This window comes from Anolis carolinensis, chromosome 5 (assembly GCF_035594765.1).
Source record: "Anolis carolinensis isolate JA03-04 chromosome 5, rAnoCar3.1.pri, whole genome shotgun sequence".
Taxonomy (NCBI): Eukaryota; Metazoa; Chordata; class Lepidosauria; order Squamata; family Dactyloidae; genus Anolis; species Anolis carolinensis.
This window is the reverse complement of record NC_085845.1, coordinates 28,080,986-28,098,151: the sequence shown is the minus strand read 5'-3', so window position 1 is coordinate 28,098,151 and position 17,166 is coordinate 28,080,986. Positions and strand designations below refer to the sequence as shown.

At 40.1% G+C, this 17,166-nt stretch overlaps 1 protein-coding gene across 2 annotated transcripts in view; it reads left to right on the top strand.

Moving 5' to 3' along the window:
- Positions 1 to 417: 417 nt before the first annotated feature.
- The window catches only part of papss1 (3'-phosphoadenosine 5'-phosphosulfate synthase 1), a 65,715-nt gene continuing 48,966 nt past the window's right edge, over positions 418 to 17,166 (top strand). The window contains exon 1 of one of the 2 annotated variants that reach the window (XR_010006782.1): positions 418 to 742. Coding sequence is in view for 1 of the 2 variants with exons in the window: in XM_062982801.1 (XP_062838871.1) it covers positions 683 to 742 (60 nt within the window). In the remaining variant the exon portion in view is untranslated. The remainder of the gene's footprint in view (positions 743 to 17,166) is intronic. The other variant, XM_062982801.1, reaches the window with a different exon arrangement.

Here is a 17,166-nt window from a genome sequence, read left to right as displayed (position 1 = left end):
AACCAGGCCTTGAAGCTGCAAGGCTAGTGATAATCAAGGTAGCCAACTACAACATTCACACCTGCCTCAAACAGACAAGAGTTCTTTCTACCTCCCTGGACCTTCCACAGGTATATAAACCCAAGTTGTCTAGTTTAAAACAGAACCCACAACCTCTGAGGATCCTGCCATAGAGTAGGGCGAAACGTTAGGAAAGAAATACAAGAGTTAATTTGTATTTACTCTACTTCCTACAAAAGAGAACAGCCTCTGCGCGCCTAGAGCGGCGAACCCGGAAGTTCCGTTCTCACCCGACTCAAGCTCCTTTTTTGCCTCCCTCCCTCCCCTTTTTTCCTAAGCGAGCGTGGCGATTCGCGGCGAGGCTGGCGCATGCGCAGAAGAACCCGGAGGAGACTCCGTACGGCGTGGCAGTGCAAGCGAGGGCTGTGCTCCTTCGCTCCGCCGGCGGCAGAGTGTGCGCATGCGCGCCCTCTCTATCTCGCCCCCGCCTTTTTGGTCCCTTCTTGCCCCACCCACTCCGCTCTGCAAACCCAATTAACCATCTTAAGCAGAAACAGCGTCGCCTTTTGCCTATCTCTGCCTCTCCATCCCTTCCCTCTACCTGCTTGGCTTTTCTTTTTTCTTATTCCCTTGCCTCCAATCCTTGTGCTTTTGCCAATCCTCCTTCCCCGGCAGCAGCAGCATGGATTTGGCCACCAACCAATGCAAGAAAGTCAAGCTGAGCAACAAAGTGCCCAGTTGGGTAAGTCCCATTGCAAGGGTTGTGGGGACAGCATTTCTCTCCCTTCCAGATTCAATTGAGAAGGAAGAGAGTGGCCAAGGAGACCTGCAGGGATGCAGATTGGGCAGGGTTGGGTCGCTCTCTCTCTCTGTGCATCTACACTGTAATCTTAACGCAGTTTGGCATCACTTTGACTGCCATGGCTCAATGCTATGGGATCCTGGGAATGTACAAGGTCTTTAACCTTCCTTGCTTGTGCCTTGCCAAACTACAGATCCCAGGATTCCATAGCAGCACTGAGTGTTGTCAAACTGCATTTATTCTACCCAGGATTCCATAGCAGTATTAAGTGTTGTCAAACTGTATTAATTCTACTGTGTAGATCAGACATGTGCAAACTTCGGCCCTCTGGGTGTTTTGGACTCCAACTCCCACAATTCCTATTGTGGGAGTTGAAGTCCAAAACAACCAGAGGGCTGAAGTTTGATGCACCTTTGTGATGTGTTGGTGCAAAATGCTTGGGATGCCAGGGCTTGTTTGCACAGGTGGAAGCGTACGGATCAGATTTCAGTGCATTCCATTGATGGCTCTAATTTGTGTTTTCAGGGAAAGTGAAGGAGGAGGAGCTAGTGAAGGAATTCACTTTTTAAAAGAAACTCCACAAGTCAAGTGTACAGTCAGCCCTCTGTGTCCGCAGGTTCTGCATCCGTGATTCCATCATTCACAACTTGGAAATATCCCATACTCAATACAAAAATCCACTGGTGCATCTACACCAGGCATGGGCAAACGTCGGCCCTCCAGGTGTTTTGGACTCCCAACTCCCACAATTCCTAACAGCCGGTAGGCTGTTAGGAATTGTGGGAGTTGGGAGTCCAAAACACCTGGAGGGCCGAAGTTTGCCCATGCCTGGTCTACATTGTATGTTTTCACTGCCTGGGCTCAGTGCTATGCAATTTTGGGAGTTGCCGTTTGATGAGATCCCAGCACTCTTTGGATTAGAAGGTTCAAGACTTTATAAAACAACAGTTCCCATAATTCCATAACATTGAGTCATAGCAGTTAAAGTAGTGTCAAACTGCATTAATACTACCCTAAAATGTAAGCCTTGATTGTGCTAAAAGGGGCAGCATTTTACTATGCCTCTGTATGTATATAATGGGATTTGAACATCTAAAGTTTTTGGTATCCACAGCAGTGTCCTGGAACCCAACTGGATACCTAAGGCCTACTCCATATCTATTATAGAGATGGGCCAAAAACTAACAAAATGAACTTCAGCAGGGTCAAATGCAAGATATTCCACTTAGGGAGAAAAAATGAAATGCAAAGATACAGAATGGGGGACGCCTGGCTCAACAGCAGTATGTATGAAAAAGATCTTAGAGGCCTTGTGGGGGAAAAGTTAAACATGAGCCACCAATGTCATCCGGCAGCTTAAAAAGCCAATGGGGTTTTGGCCTCATAAATAGGAGTATAGTGTCTAGATCCAGGGAAGTCATGCTACCCCTTGGTCAGACCACACCTGGAATATTGTGCCCAATTCTGGGCACCACAATTGAAGGGTTGACAAGCTGGAATGTATCCAGAGAAGGGTGACTAAAATGATCAAGAATCTGGAGAACAAACCCTGTGAAGAGCAGCTTAAAGAGCTGGGCATGTTTAGTCTGCAGAAGAGAAGGCTGAGAGGAGACATGATGATGGCTATGTATAAATGTGTGAGGGGAAGTCATAGGGACGAGAGAGCAAGCTTGTTTTCTGCTGCCCTGGAGACCAGGATGCAATAGAACATTGGCTTCAAACTACAGGAAAGGAGATCCCACCTGAACATTAGGAAGAACTTCCTCACTGTGAGAGCTGTTCAGCAATGGAACTCTCTGCCTTGGAGTGTGGTGGTGACTCCTTTGGAGGCTTTTAAGCAGAGGCTGGATGGCCATCTATTGGGGGTGCTTTGAATGCAATATTTTTGCTTCTTGGCAGGGGGTTGGACTGGATGGCTCACGAGGTCTCCAACTCTATGATTCTGTTATTATTGTTAGTAGTAGTAGTTGCCAAACTGGATACCGAGGACCCATTGTATATCTACCAAGAGAGAGGGTATCTCTCTCTGTGTTTTTCTATGCAGAGCCTGTCTTTATGAATAAGATCTAAAACACAGCTTTTCTTCTCTGTTGCTTTATCCTGCATCTCTGGGTAGTGCTTGTATTAAAAGCTGTGGGTGGCAAAAGGACTGCCAATGCACAGTAATGCGCCCACCTCCTTTAGCATCATTTCTTTCCTTCTCAGTCTGTTGGAGGAGGAGAAGAAGGAGATGGAGGAAGGGACTGGGGTTTCAATTGTACAATGTGCCCATTCATAAATCTTGGGCAGCTCAAGACTGGGGTTCTTTGTGAGGTCCTTCTTGAATGAGAGCACTGTGGAGGCAGGCAGGCAGGAACAAACTTGGGTTTTCATCGCCAAGGTGCCCGGTAGGTCAGTTTACAGCACAAGCCAAAGGCTATTAAACTACCAGACCTCTGGGAGGCCTTTTGCTAGAAATGAGAGGGTGGTTTTTCGTGTTACAGAACAGTAGTTATGATCTGAAATCAAACGTCTGTTGGAATTGCCAACCCCAACTCTGAGCTTGTGATATTGGATGGAAAAGATACAGATTAATGATAGACTTGAAAAAAACAGCACAATCTGATTTGAATTGACCTTTGTCCATTTAATGCTTTAAAACATTCTGATCTGTGTTTGAGAAAGGGGCCAGTCTTGCTCTGTGGGGCTGTGTGAAATATGAATCATAAGGCCTCAAGTCTGTCCACAGGATATCAAGGAAATGGGACTTCTTTTACGCTGCCACATAATCCATCAAATCAGATAATCCACATTGTAGCTTTGAACTAGACTATATGAGTCTACACTGCCATATAGTCCAGTTCGAAGCAGATAATCTGGATTTTATATAGCAGTGTAGAAGGAACGAGCTATTGGTGTAAAATTACGTAACTTGATTCCTCTGCCTGCTTGCTTATTTTTGAGCTTAGAAGTTCATGAGTTGCCGTCCTTGAAGGAATTTTAGCCTTGGGCCATGTTTGTGTTTCGTACTTTTTTATGTGGCTCTCCTATGGTATCATATTGCTGGATAAAATGTGTTCTCAGTGAAGGTTTACAATTGCAAACAAAACTGGGAGCACCTTTTCCCCATCAATATGATACCATCGAGGGTCACCTGAAGAAAGTATGGAACTCAAGTATATTCCAGAGCTAGAATCCCTTCTGTTGGTCATTGACATTACTGGTAGGGCTGGCATAAAATAAGAATTAAAGATTTGGCTATATGTTGACCTGTTTTAGTGAGTTTAACAGCTCCCATTTTGACAACAGCTTTTTTTAGTGTCAGAATCGACTTGAGAAACTGCAAGTTGCTTCTGTTGTGAGAGAATTGGCAGGCTGCAAAGACGTTGCCCAGGGGGCACCTGGATGTTTTGATGTTTTTACCATCTTTGTGAGAGGCTTCTCTCATATCCCCACATGGAGCTGGAGAGCACTGGTTCTCATCCTGGGGTCTCCAGATAGTTTTCGCCTTCAACTCCCAGAAATCCTAACAGCTGGTAAACTGACTAGGATTTCTTGGAGTTGCAGGCAAAAAACATTTGAGGGCCCCAGGTTGAGAACCACTGTGATAGGGGGAGCCGTGCTTTCCCCGGGTTGGATTCGAACCGGCAACCTTCAGGTCAGCAACGCTACCATCAGTCCTGCCAGCACAAAGTTGTAATCCACTGTGCCACAGAGGCTTCCAGTTGACAATAGCTGATGTCTTCCCATGGCCTGTATTGTTTGCTGAGCTCTGTCATTTATATTTTGCTAGAAATGGTGTAAATGCAATGTTACATGCCCAAGGCCACCAGCCTAATCTTTTGGCTACATACAGTGGTCAATCCTGAGAATATCCTGTTAAACAAGCAAGCTTTAGCTACATTCTGTACTGGTCACATAGATGTCAGATGAGGATTACCATGTATGCATTATATATTGCTCATGCACACTTTATAATAATAGTAATATAATTTATTTATTACCCACCTCTCCTTGCAGCTTGAGGTGGGGTATAACATGGTTAAAGCAGTGAGATAAAGCAGAACACTATTAAAATACACACATCAAATGTACACAGGTAAAATGCAGGTTAAAATTACTGATAAAATGCAGGTAAAGATTCACAAGTAAAAATAGACTGGATAGGCCTTCTGGAAGAAATGGATCTTCATTTGCATCTTAAATCCTGGCAGCTGATTTAGCTGTTGGATCTCTTCCAGCAGGTCATTTCACAGTCTTGGGGCAGCCGATGAAAAGGTCCCCTGGGTGACAGTCACCAGCTTGGAATAAACTTTATGTATCTTGGCCAATGCTGTGAATATGTTGGACTGACAATAGTGCTGGACTTGCTAGGTCCTTTGGCTAAATTTATTGTTTATTGTCTGTTTGCCTTCCTGCTTAGTTTCAGGGCCCATCCTTGCCTTACGTCCCAATTTGGCAGATACAGTAGAGGCTGGTATTTTAGTCCTTCACAACAGTAGGATTGATTTCTCCCCCAGTGCTTCATAACTATTTCAAAACTTTATGGACTCTTAGAAGAAGATATACCTGTATGTTCAAAGAAGAGTAGAAAGGGGAAGTCCCATTGCAAAAGTAAAAGCGTGATTGTGCAAGTTTGATGTAACTTGGAGTATCCTCTTGCTGCATGCACCTCCCAGATATCAGGTGCATTCATGTAACAAGACAACTCAGGCATCTGTAAGTAAAGAGAAATATGCTGGTGTTCAAAGTCCAGTTGTACCCACTGTGCAGGGGGGAATAAACAAGCCACAAAGCTTTACATCATAATTTGTGGTATCTGGATGGAGACAGAGCTCACTTTATAGTTTCTTTCAAAATGAACAGGCAGAAATCCACAGCTTGTTCCAGACTTGTTTCTTTTAATTTTTGAGAGAAGGACAACTGGTGAGCTGACTGTGCCCTCATCCAGATTATTTGATGAAGCACGGAGCAAAGCATGAACCAGTAAACTCACATTATCAACAAGTTAGCGTTCTTGTAGATTTCTAGTTTTTTGTGCAGTATTTTGAGATTGCAGCCAATGTCTACTCTATACTATCTGAGGCATATATGTCCTTATAATGTAGTAGTATTTGTGATATTTGCATATTCCTACCCTAACATTTCAGTTTCCTTATTGTTTTATCCTTTACAGCAACCATCTACCTTTTGTTAAGCCACAAGAATATCATATCAACTACACATGCTTTTGAACGTGATGATCTGAGATGTTTGTTTTTTAAATCACCTTACTACAGTATATTTAATTGAACTGCAATAAACTTTTCCACTTTCATAAGACTTTTTGTCTTTTTACTTGGAAGGCGTACTTCTAAAGGTTTCCTCTCTGAGAGCAGCTACTAGAATTAACTATTTATTTATTGTATCAGAAGCAAACTGAGGGTACAGTTGTAGACGGCTGATTCTTTCACACCAGAAGCGACTTGCAGTATGCAACCAACCAAACAAACTAGAATTAACTGATTCAGGGAAATAAAGAAAAATGAAGGAATGCTTTGATTTTGACTTCTTATGGACATTCGTTTCTTAAAGTCTGGGTATGCTTGGCAACATGCACATACCAAGATTTTGGCTTAATATACATTTGGCTTAATATATTCAAAAATATGCTGCTAGCACTAGAGAACAGCTAGGAAGACAGCAGGAGTGATGGTGGTGTGAGTTTTTTAATGTTTCATTCTAATAACGAAGCTGAATTTGATAATTTCACTGTGAAGTATGACTGGGATTCAAGCCTCCCTCTGGTTGATGGGAGTGCAACCCCAATCCCAACACCCACAGGTATCATAGCCAATGCTGATACATCCCAGGAATTGCACCCCAGCAGCATATTTCCTACTGGGAACTAGAGGGTGTGTGGCGTTCAAAGCCGAGCGAGCCAAACCGAACACGGCTATGTCTCTATCTCAGGGCATATGCCGCGGCAATAGATGCTGCAAAGAATGTTTTCTTTGCAGCTAATATTGCGTTCGCAAAGAACCGTCCGGCGGAGCTGTTCTGAGTTGTCAGAGGTTTGTTATATCCCGCCCCCCAAGACAGGATCCCTGACAACTCGGCAGCCCGCTGTGAAGCATTTGCTCAGTTCTTTGCGGACAAAGTCGCTTTGATCCGTTCTAGCTTTGACACCATATTAACGGCAGTCTCCGAGGATGTAACAAGAGCACCTGCTTGTCCCATTTTGATGGATTCGTTTCAATTGGTTCAGCCTGAGGACGTGGACAAGGTGCTTGGAGAGGTGAGGGCTACCACATGCATCCTAGACCCCTGCCCATCCTGGCTGGTGAGAGAAGCCAGAGGGGGGTTGGCCGAGTGGGTGAAGGTGGTGGTGAATGCCTCCCTTCGGGAAGGCATATTTCCAGCGAGCCTTAAATTGGCTGTGATCAAACCGCTGTTGAAGAAGCCATCACTGGACCCCCCTCAATTGGAGAACTTTCGGCCTATTTCCAATCTCCCCTTTTTGGGCAAGGTCGTGGAACGTGTGGTGGCCGCACAACTCCAGGCATTCTTGGTAGATACCGATTATCTGGATCCGGCACAGTCTGGCGTCAGGCCGGGGCATGGTACCGAGACAGCCTTGGTCGCCTTAGTCGATGATCTACGCCGCGAGCTGGACAGGGGGAGTGTGTCCCTGCTGGTTCTGCTGGACCTCTCAGCAGCCTTTGATACTGTCGATCACGGTATCCTTCTGGGGCGCCTTGCCGGGATGGGGCTCGGAGGTACTGTTTTGCAGTGGCTCCGGTCCTTCCTGGAAGGTCGGTCCCAGATGGTGTCCTTGGGGGACACCTGCTCGGCCCCACAACCATTGACTTGTGGGGTCCCGCAGGGTTCAGTACTGTCCCCCATATTGTTTAACATCTACATGAAGCCGCTGGGAGAGATCATCCGGAGTTTCGGGGTGAGGTGTCATCTGTACGCAGATGATGTCCAGCTCTGTCACTCCTTTCCACCTGTCACTAAGGAGGCTGTTCAGGTCCTGAACCGGTGTCTGGCCGCTGTATCGGACTGGATAAGGGCGAACAAATTGAAACTTAATCCAGACAAGACAGAGGTCCTCCTGGTCAGTCGCAGGGCTGAACAGGGAATAGGGTTACAGCCTGTGCTGGACGGGGTCGCACTCCCCCTGAAGATGCAGGTTCGCAGTCTGGGGGTTCTGGACTCATCGCTGAGCCTGGAACCCCAGGTCTCGGCGGTGGCCAGGGGAGCCTTCGCACAACTAAGACTTGTGCGCCAGCTGCGCCCATTCCTTGGGAGGTCTGACTTGGCCACGGTGGTCCACGCTCTGGTTACATCCCGTTTGGACTACTGCAACGCTCTCTACGTGGGGTTGCCTCTGAAGACGGCCCGGAAGCTCCAACTAGTACAACGGGCGGCAGTCAGACTAATAACTGGGGCGGCTTACAGGGAGCGTACCACCCCCTTGTTAAGCCACTGGCTGCCAATATGCTACCGAGCCCAATTCAAAGTGCTGGTTTTGACCTATAAAGCCCTAAACGGTTCTGGCTCAATCTACTTGTCCAAACGTATCTCCTCCTATGAGCCAGGAAGATCCCTGAGGTCATCTGGAGAGGCCCTGCTCTCAGTCCCGCCTGCCTCACAGGCGACTGGTGGGAACGAGGGACAGGGCCTTCTCGGTGGTGGCTCCCCGGCTATGGAACACCCTCCCCAGAGATATACGGCAAGCCCCAACCCTTTTGAGTTTTAGAAAAGCCTTAAAAACATGGCTTTGAGCCCAGGCTTTTAATGAATAAATGATAAAGACGACCCAGATTGTTATATGGATAAAGTTGGAGGATATTGGACGAACGGATTTTAAACACGTTTTATGTTTTATATTTTATACTGTATTTAATTGGTTGTATTTTTTATATGTTGTTGTTTTTAATGATGTATCGGCATCGAATTGTTGCCAATTGTACGCCGCCCTGGGTCCCTCCGGGTGAGAAGGGCGGGATAGAAATATTTGAAATAAAATAAATAAAATACTTTTGCTTTAGAGTTTTCATAAAGCAAAGCAAGTCTGGCACCATAGGGAACAGCACATGAATATAGTTTTAACCTTCCACATAATTCTTCCGCAATGTCCTTGAGCATTACAAACTTACTTAATAATTTGATTCTTCTGTCATGTGAAAGTGTGTCAACAAGGGAGTTATATTCTCTTTAACTGGCCCCAGCAGGACTCTGGCTGCAGTATTTTGTACCTGCTGAAGTTTCTGAATAGTTTCCAAAGGCATTCATGTAAAGTGCATCACAGTCATCCAAATGTTGTAACAACCAAGGCATGTAACCAAGTGCAGCTACAAGGATGAATTCTGAAGCTTTTATTTCTAATTCAGGTCAACTACAGTGTCATTTTGTGCCTGAACTTGATATAATGTGGTTTATTTTAATTATGGACTGCTTCGAATAATCCAAATTCAAACTGTGGGTTGTGATGCTGGGTTACTAATAGTAATCTTGGTTTAGCATTTGCACATCTAATTGTTAGTTGAAGAAAGAAAGGAAAGCTCTCAGAAGTCTTGGACTTCAGCTGTGCAAGAGAAAGAAGTTGTGTAAAATATGTGGCTGATATATTAATATAAAATGTGGGGGCACCGCTGGATATAGTAATATGTGTGTTTACTTGTAAGTAAAAATGAAAACCAGATTAAATAATGAAAGACACCAACATTCAAATATTAGGCGAGGATGTGTGCTGATATATAAATCTTGTGTAATATTGGGTAGAATGTAGGCTTACTTTTAGAAAAATCCAAAAGGAAAATAGCAAAACAAAGCCAGCACTTTAGGCATTTTAAATATTGGGAGGAAAAGATCAATAAAGGAACATGTCAAAGATGGTAATGCTGAAACATGGCACCATTTTTTCAGCACAGTAGCTGCATTAAAGTTGATCTGAAGCCATATAGAAATCAAGGTGCAACAGTGCTTCTTATTTTTAATTCTTTTAATTATTGACCAGATGTAATTGTAACTTTGTATTGGATAGCCACTGAAACATAAGTAGGGAGGGATAATTTGTGACCACTTTCTCAACAGTATTGTTTCAAGGTTGGCTGGGTGTGCGTGATAAAACCTGTTTTAGTTCCCAGATAATTTTATACAATATCAATAGTAGAGATGTTTCTGTTTTATGTATATGTTTTTACTTGTACTAGTATCTAAGATTGTTTCAAAACCTTTTCAAATGGAAATAAATTAAAGTTTAGAGTTGAGCTGCTTGAAAGTTCAGTCAAACAATAGTTCAGCATTTTTTTTTACCTTTACAGAATAGCAAAGAACACACTCAACTGGTTTCAAATTTTGATAGTTTGATTTATTGCTGGTGCTTTTCCCCTTTTGTATCACATAAATGCTTCTGGTTTAAATAGGTAGCTGCTAGAGGAAGCTTTTATTGTATTGTCCTTAGCTACTGTAAACTGGGTCCAGTTCTGCCTATTCATATGAAAGGCTCCCTAAGGGAATATAAAGGTAAATTGACCTCTACATGAAAGACTTGTTAATTAGATAATTTAAAAGAATGAATGAATGAATGAATTGTTTATTGTACTAGCCATAGGCCATGACATCAGTAATATACAACCTTTATAAACACTTTCCAATAAAAACATTAAAACTTATTCAAAAATTAACACTAGCTCTTTAAAATTATGATCGCAGCAACATAACAATGATAGTGTCTGATTTGTATCATCCCATGAAAGACTTGTTAATTAGATAATTTAAAATTAACTTTAACTAAGTGTTTACAGGTTGAGCATCTAATTCTAAAATCTAATATACTCCAAAATTCAAAATTGTCTTATATGGGTGTCAGAAAATAAGAACTTTGCGTTCTGATTCTTCATTCTTTTTTATTTAATATTGAATGTTGTTTTGTTCTGGATTTTGTTACTATATTTTTGCTTGTCCTTGAACTTTTGGAACATAACTTTGAGCAAAGGCTTTGTTCTTTAACGTCCATCACCCTGACTTCAGTTCTCTTTTATGTACAAGTAGTCAGTGTTTTGTGTATGCTGAAACCTAGTTCATTTTCTGAAGTGCATGGGTAAGCAAAGTTTGTTTTTAGATTGATTTCTTTTTTGCTTCATTTATTTTTTTACAGTTAGTTAGATGTCCCCCCATTAGATGTTTTTGAACAGATCTAATTCATATTTGTAACTGTTTTTCAGAGATTTCATTTCTCTCTGAGCCATACATTTTGGGGGCTGCTTTCCTTTTTTTTTTTTTTACACAGCTCTATTTTATCCAAGATGTTTTTAAATATCACTAAAGAGTATGTTGTTCCTTGGTTTAATTTTTTTCTTCTCCATTTTCCTGGACCAGGAGCCCTTTCACACTATAATATTATATCATAACCAGACACACTAAAGACATCTGCCCTTGCACTACAGTTGCTGAATACATGTGCCCTGTGTGGAATACATCTCACCACGTTAAAACAGTAGATGTGGCTCTTAATGAAACATACTGCATTATCACAGGTTATCTATGCCCCACACCACTGGAGAAAATATACTGTTTAGCCAGTATTGCACGACCTGACATCCGCCGGGAAGCAGCAGCCAATAATGAAAGGACTAAGGCAGTGACATCTCTGGCACGATTATGCCATAAGTCAAGAAATAGTTTTCCAAGATCCACAAAGATACTCGCAGGAACACCTCAGTAAGTGAGAGTCCAAAAGTGGCAGGCTAAAATCCGGAACCTCAAGCCATGGCTGATACCAAATGAGAGACTCCCTCCTGGGCACATAGAAGACTGGGCAACTTGGAAGGCACTGAACAGACTGTGCTCTGACACTGCAAGATGCAGATCCAACTTTAAAAAATGGGGCCACAAAGTGGAGTCCACAACATGTGAGTCTGGAGAAGAGCAAACCACAGATTACTTACTACAGTGCGGCTTGAGCCCTGCCACATGCGCTGTGGAGGACCTTCTATTTTTTTTTTTAAATAATCTTTATTGAAAATTTTCATACAATACTTTAAAATATATAGAAATAGGCCGGTAGAGCGGTGTAGTGGGAGGGGGAAGAGATAGACGTGGGGGGGAAGAGAAATAGAGAAGGAGAAAGAAGTATTAAAGAAAAGAAAGAAAGAAAAAAAAAGAGAAAAAACACAGCATCAAATATAAAAAGTAGTTAACTTAAAAAATATCTGGGACATCCCAGCTTTCCCGATGAGGATCTTTCATTTGTTTCCTTCTTCTTTCTTTGTCTTCATTCTTTTCTTCTTACGCTCCTTAGGATTATTGGTGAGTTCTTACTTAATTGTCTCTTTTTACCTATTAAATTATTAATTAATTTGTTGTTTTTCTTATTATTTTATTTTATTTATTTGTTTGTTTATTTATTTATTACAGTATCTCATACTTTTTTCTTATTTTTCCTTTTTTCCTTTCTGTTTATGTAATTATCCACTTGTTGCCAGTTTGTCTCTCTTCTAGGTTTTCCCTGTTGTTTTGCTATTAAAAATGTTAGCCTGTCCGAGTTTTTTATCTCCGCAACTTTTGTTAGCCATTCTGTCACGCTTGGGATTTCCTTCTGTCTCCAGTATCTTCCATAGATTATTCTAGCCGCTGTTGTCAAGTAGGTCATTATTTTTTCTTCGTTTGAGCCTGGGGGGAAGTCAGTGATTCCTAATAAATATATTTCTGGAAGTTTTTTAAGTCTTTTTTCTAGTATCTTTGTTATACTTTGGTGTATATTTGACCAAAATTCTTTGGCTTTTCTACATTTCCACCACATGTGGAAGTATGTACCCTCTTTCTCGCCACATTTCCAACAATTTGTGTTCCTGTTTTTATTTATCAGGCCTAATTTTTTTGGTGTAATGTGCCACCTGTAGAGCATCTTCATCCAATTTTCTTTTAAATCGTATGAATATGTTAATTTTAGTTTCCTGTTCCATCCTTCCTCCCATTCATTCATGTATATCACTCTCCCTACATCTTTCGCCCATTTTGTCATACATTCTTTGACTGTTTCGGTCTCTGTGTCCCATTCAAGTAAAACTTTATAGACTTTCGATATTACTTTTCCTTTGGTTTCTAAGATTCTATCCCATCTATTATTCTTTTCCATAAATCCCAATATTTTGTCTTTTTTAAAGGATTCCCTCAGTTGACCATATTGTAGCCAGCTTAAGTTTGGATATTTAATTTTTATTTCTTGTTGTGGGATTAATATGTAATCTGCCCCCTGTTTCCTAATTAAGTCTTCATATTTCGGCCAATTTGCCCAGCCTAATAGTCTTCTTTGCACAACCTCCAGGGGTGATAACCATCTTGGTGTTTTGTTATACATTCTTCTCTTATATTTGTCCCACGTTTTTAATAGGGCCGATCTGATTAAATGATTGCAGAAGTTTTTTTCTATTTTAATTTTGTCATACCAGAGGTATGAATGCCATCCCGTGCGCAGGTCGAAACCTTCTAAATTTAATATCTTCTTATTTTTTAGTTGTATCCAGTCCTTTATCCATAATATATTACTTGCTTCGTAATATAATTTCAGATTGGGCAACGAAAATCCCCCCCCCCTGCTCCTGTCATCTGTTAGATGTTTTATTTTAATTCTAGGTTTCCTTCCGTTCCAAATAAATTTACTTATATCTTTGTTCCAGTTTGTGAAGTTCTTCTGATTTCTTAAAATAGGGAGACATTGGAATAGAAATAACATTTTGGGTAATACGTTCATTTTAATTGTGGCCATCCTACCTAGTAATGATAGCTTTAGATTTTTCCACACCTCAAGTTCTTTTTTTACTTCGTTCCATGTTTTCTCGTAATTATTTTTCAATAACTGTATATTTTTTGATGTTATATTTATTCCTAAATATTTAATTTTTGGTGTTATTTGGACCCCTAGTTGTTCTGTTATCCTATCTTGTTTTTTCTTTTGGATGTTTTTTGCTAATGCTTTGGTTTTACTTATATTCATCTTAAATCCTGCTAGGTCTCCATATTCCTTGATAGTCTCAATCCATTTTTCTCCTTTTGTTACCGGATCTTCAATAAAACAAATTAAATCATCTGCGTAAGCTCTTACTTTGTAATGTGTCCCTTGGATTACTGTGCCCTGTAATTCTTTGTCTTCTCTAATCTTATTAAGTAATATTTCTAGAGTCATTATGAATATTAATGGAGACAGGGGGCATCCTTGTCTTGTCCCTTTCTGTATTTCGATTTGAGCTGTTTCTTGGCCGTTTATTATAATTTTAGCTGTTTGATTTTGGTATATAGTTTCTAGTATGTTTTGAAAGTAATAACCCATGTCCAATTCTTGCGCTAGGAGTTTTAAAAAGTTCCAATTCACCCTATCAAACGCCTTTTCGGCGTCTATTGCTAAAAATATCATTTCCCTCTGATTATTAACTTCATAGTATTCTATGAGGTCCAGAACTATTCTAATATTATCCTTTATATGTCTGTTTGGGAGAAATCCAACTTGGTCGTCTTTTATCCAATTTGTTAAGAACTTTTTTAATCTGTCTGCTATAATATTTGAGAAAATTTTATAATCAATATTTAATAACGAGATGGGCCTATAATTTTTGACTTCTTCTGGATCATTATTTTCTTTGTGTATTACAGTGATCGTGGCTTCTTTCCATGTGTCTGGCATTTTCTTTTGATTTCTAATTATATTCATAACCTTTTGGAGTTGTGGGGCTAATTCTTTTTTAAAAGTCTTATAATATATTGCGGTTAAGCCATCCGGTCCTGGGGCTTTTGATCCGTCTATTTTTCTGATTGCTTCTTCTATTTCTTTTATTGATATCTCCTTATTTAAGAGTTCTCTTTCCTCTGGTGTTAACCTTTCTAATTTCAATTTTCCTAAGTACCTTGTAATCGTTTCTTCTTCTATGTTATCCCTCTCATATAATTTGCTATAAAATTTATGAAACTGATCTAATGTATCTTTGTCTGTATAGAAATATTTCTCCCCAATTTTTATTCTATTTATAAAAGTTGCTTCTCTTTTTCTCCTTAACCTCCTTGATAACCAGCGTCCCGGTTTATTCGCATTCTCAAAATGGTTTTGTTTTATATACTTTAATTGTTTCGCCCTTTGTTCTAATTCCAAGTATTCTCTGTTTCTTTGTCTCATTATCAGTTCCTGCAAAAGTTTATTATTCTTAGGATTCTTTTTTAGTTTGTTTTCTGTTTCTATTATTTTTTCAATTGCCTGGTTTATTTGTTCCGAACTTTTCCTCTTTTTTTGAATGCTTTGTTGTAAAAAATAACCCCTCATAGTAGCTTTACTTGCTTCCCATACTATTGTGGGTGAGATTCCTTGGCTATTATTAATCGTAAAAAATTCTTCTATTAGTTTCCTATTTTTTTCTATATCCTCTTCTCTTTTTAGTAAGTTTTCATCTAACCTCCATCTCCATCTACCTCTTTTTTGATTTAGTATTATCTCAGTTGGGCAATGGTCTGAATCTAACATTGGTAGGATCTTTGATTTTGTGACCTTAGTACTTAGCGATCTAGATATCCAAATCATGTCTATGCGGGACCAGCTTTTGTGTCTGGCAGAAAAGAAGGTAAAATCTCTATCTTTTTCATGTTGTGATCTCCATATGTCTATCAAATTATATTCCTCTTTTAACCTTTTAAATTCTCTAGAAATTGTTTCTTTATTTTTCCTGTTCCCTCTAATTTTGCCAGGGTTTTTATCTATTTCATTATTTAGAACCCCATTGAAGTCGCCCATCAGGATAATCCCATCAAATTCCTTTTCCCTCCAGAATTCTTTGAGTTTTTTCACAAATTTTGATTTCGAGTCGTTTGGGGCGTAGATGTTGCATATCAAAATTTTTAAATTTTCTAGCTTTATCATTACCCCTAATATTCTACCTTCATTATCTTTAAAGCTTAACTCAGCTGAAATGTTAGGGCTAATATAAGTTACTACTCCTCTTTTTTTTTGAGAATCTAACGAATGGAATTCTTGGCCTAATTTTGGTTGTGTTAACAGTTTAGCGTGACCTTGTTTAATATGGACTTCTTGTAGCGAAATTATATCATATTCCAATTTTTTAAATTTATTAAGTATTTTATTCCTTTTCTGGGGTTCATTTATTCCGTTGACATTGTTACTATATATTTTTAGTTTTCTACTCATATCTGGTCTTCTTCTTTATCCTTGGGATCTCTCCCATCTTCCTCTGAATGGTTTAATGAGCTCTCTTCCACCTCTCCTTCCGATTCGCCTTCCTCTTCTGTTTTGTTGTCATCTATTGAGTGCTCTTCTCTTGCCTGTTGTTCTCTGTCTGCTTTCTTTCTTCCCTGGGATGTTACGTATTGTTTCTGTCTGGATTTTTTTCCCGTTGTTCTGTCCGTATTATCAAATTCCTCTTCTTCTTCCATCTCCTTTTTAATCTTTCTGTAGAAGTTTTGTGCCTTTCCCTCTGATGTTATCCAGTGTTTCTCTCCTCTATATGTCGTCATTAGTCCTTCTTTCTCCCAGCGGAACCTTAAGTTATGTCTTTTCAGTTCATCTGCCAAAAAGAGATATTTCCTTCTCTTGTTTATTGTATCCATTGGGATTTCTTTCAGTATTATCACTTTTTTCTCCTTATATGTGATGGAGTTTTCACTGTTCAGTTTTAGAATCTCATCTCTGTAGATTTTCTTCGTAAAGTTTACTATTACATCCCTTGCTGTTTTGTTTCTTTTGGCGTAATTAGTATTAATTCTGTATACTCGATCTATTCTACCTTCTGTGTCCTCTTTTGAGCTTTGAAGTAGATTCGCTAGAATTTCTATCACCACCATCCTTATGTTTTCTCTTGGTTCTTCCCAAACATTACGAAGTCTGAGTTGGTATTCAAGTTCTTTTGCTTCTAATACTTCTTGTTTAGCTTCTATTTTGTTGGATTTCTGCTCTAAGATTTGAACTTCTCTTTGTAGTTTCCCGTGAAGGTTTCTTAATTCCGCTTTGTCATTTTTTAATTCTTTTAGTTCTTGACTTAAAGTTCCTATATCATGTTTCATTCCCTTCAATTCATTTTTAATTTCTTTTTTAAACTCTGCCATTTGTTCCTGTGCCAGTTTTTGGTACGCATCTTGCTTCTCCTGCATTCTATAAAGTTCTTTGAGGATCATTTCTGTCATATCTTTAACCTGAACTTCTTCCGAAATTGAGGCTCTTTTCTGCATAGTTTTTGAGTCCTTTGTGTCTTTCTCACTTCGCAGTCTGTAAGCCATTTTATTATTATTATTTTTTTCCCCCCTCTATTTTATTCCTTCGGTCTCTAAGGTTTTATTTTGTACTTCTCGATTTTGTGGAGGACCTTCTTATAGCATCACCAGAGGGACTCCAAGTGGCCAGC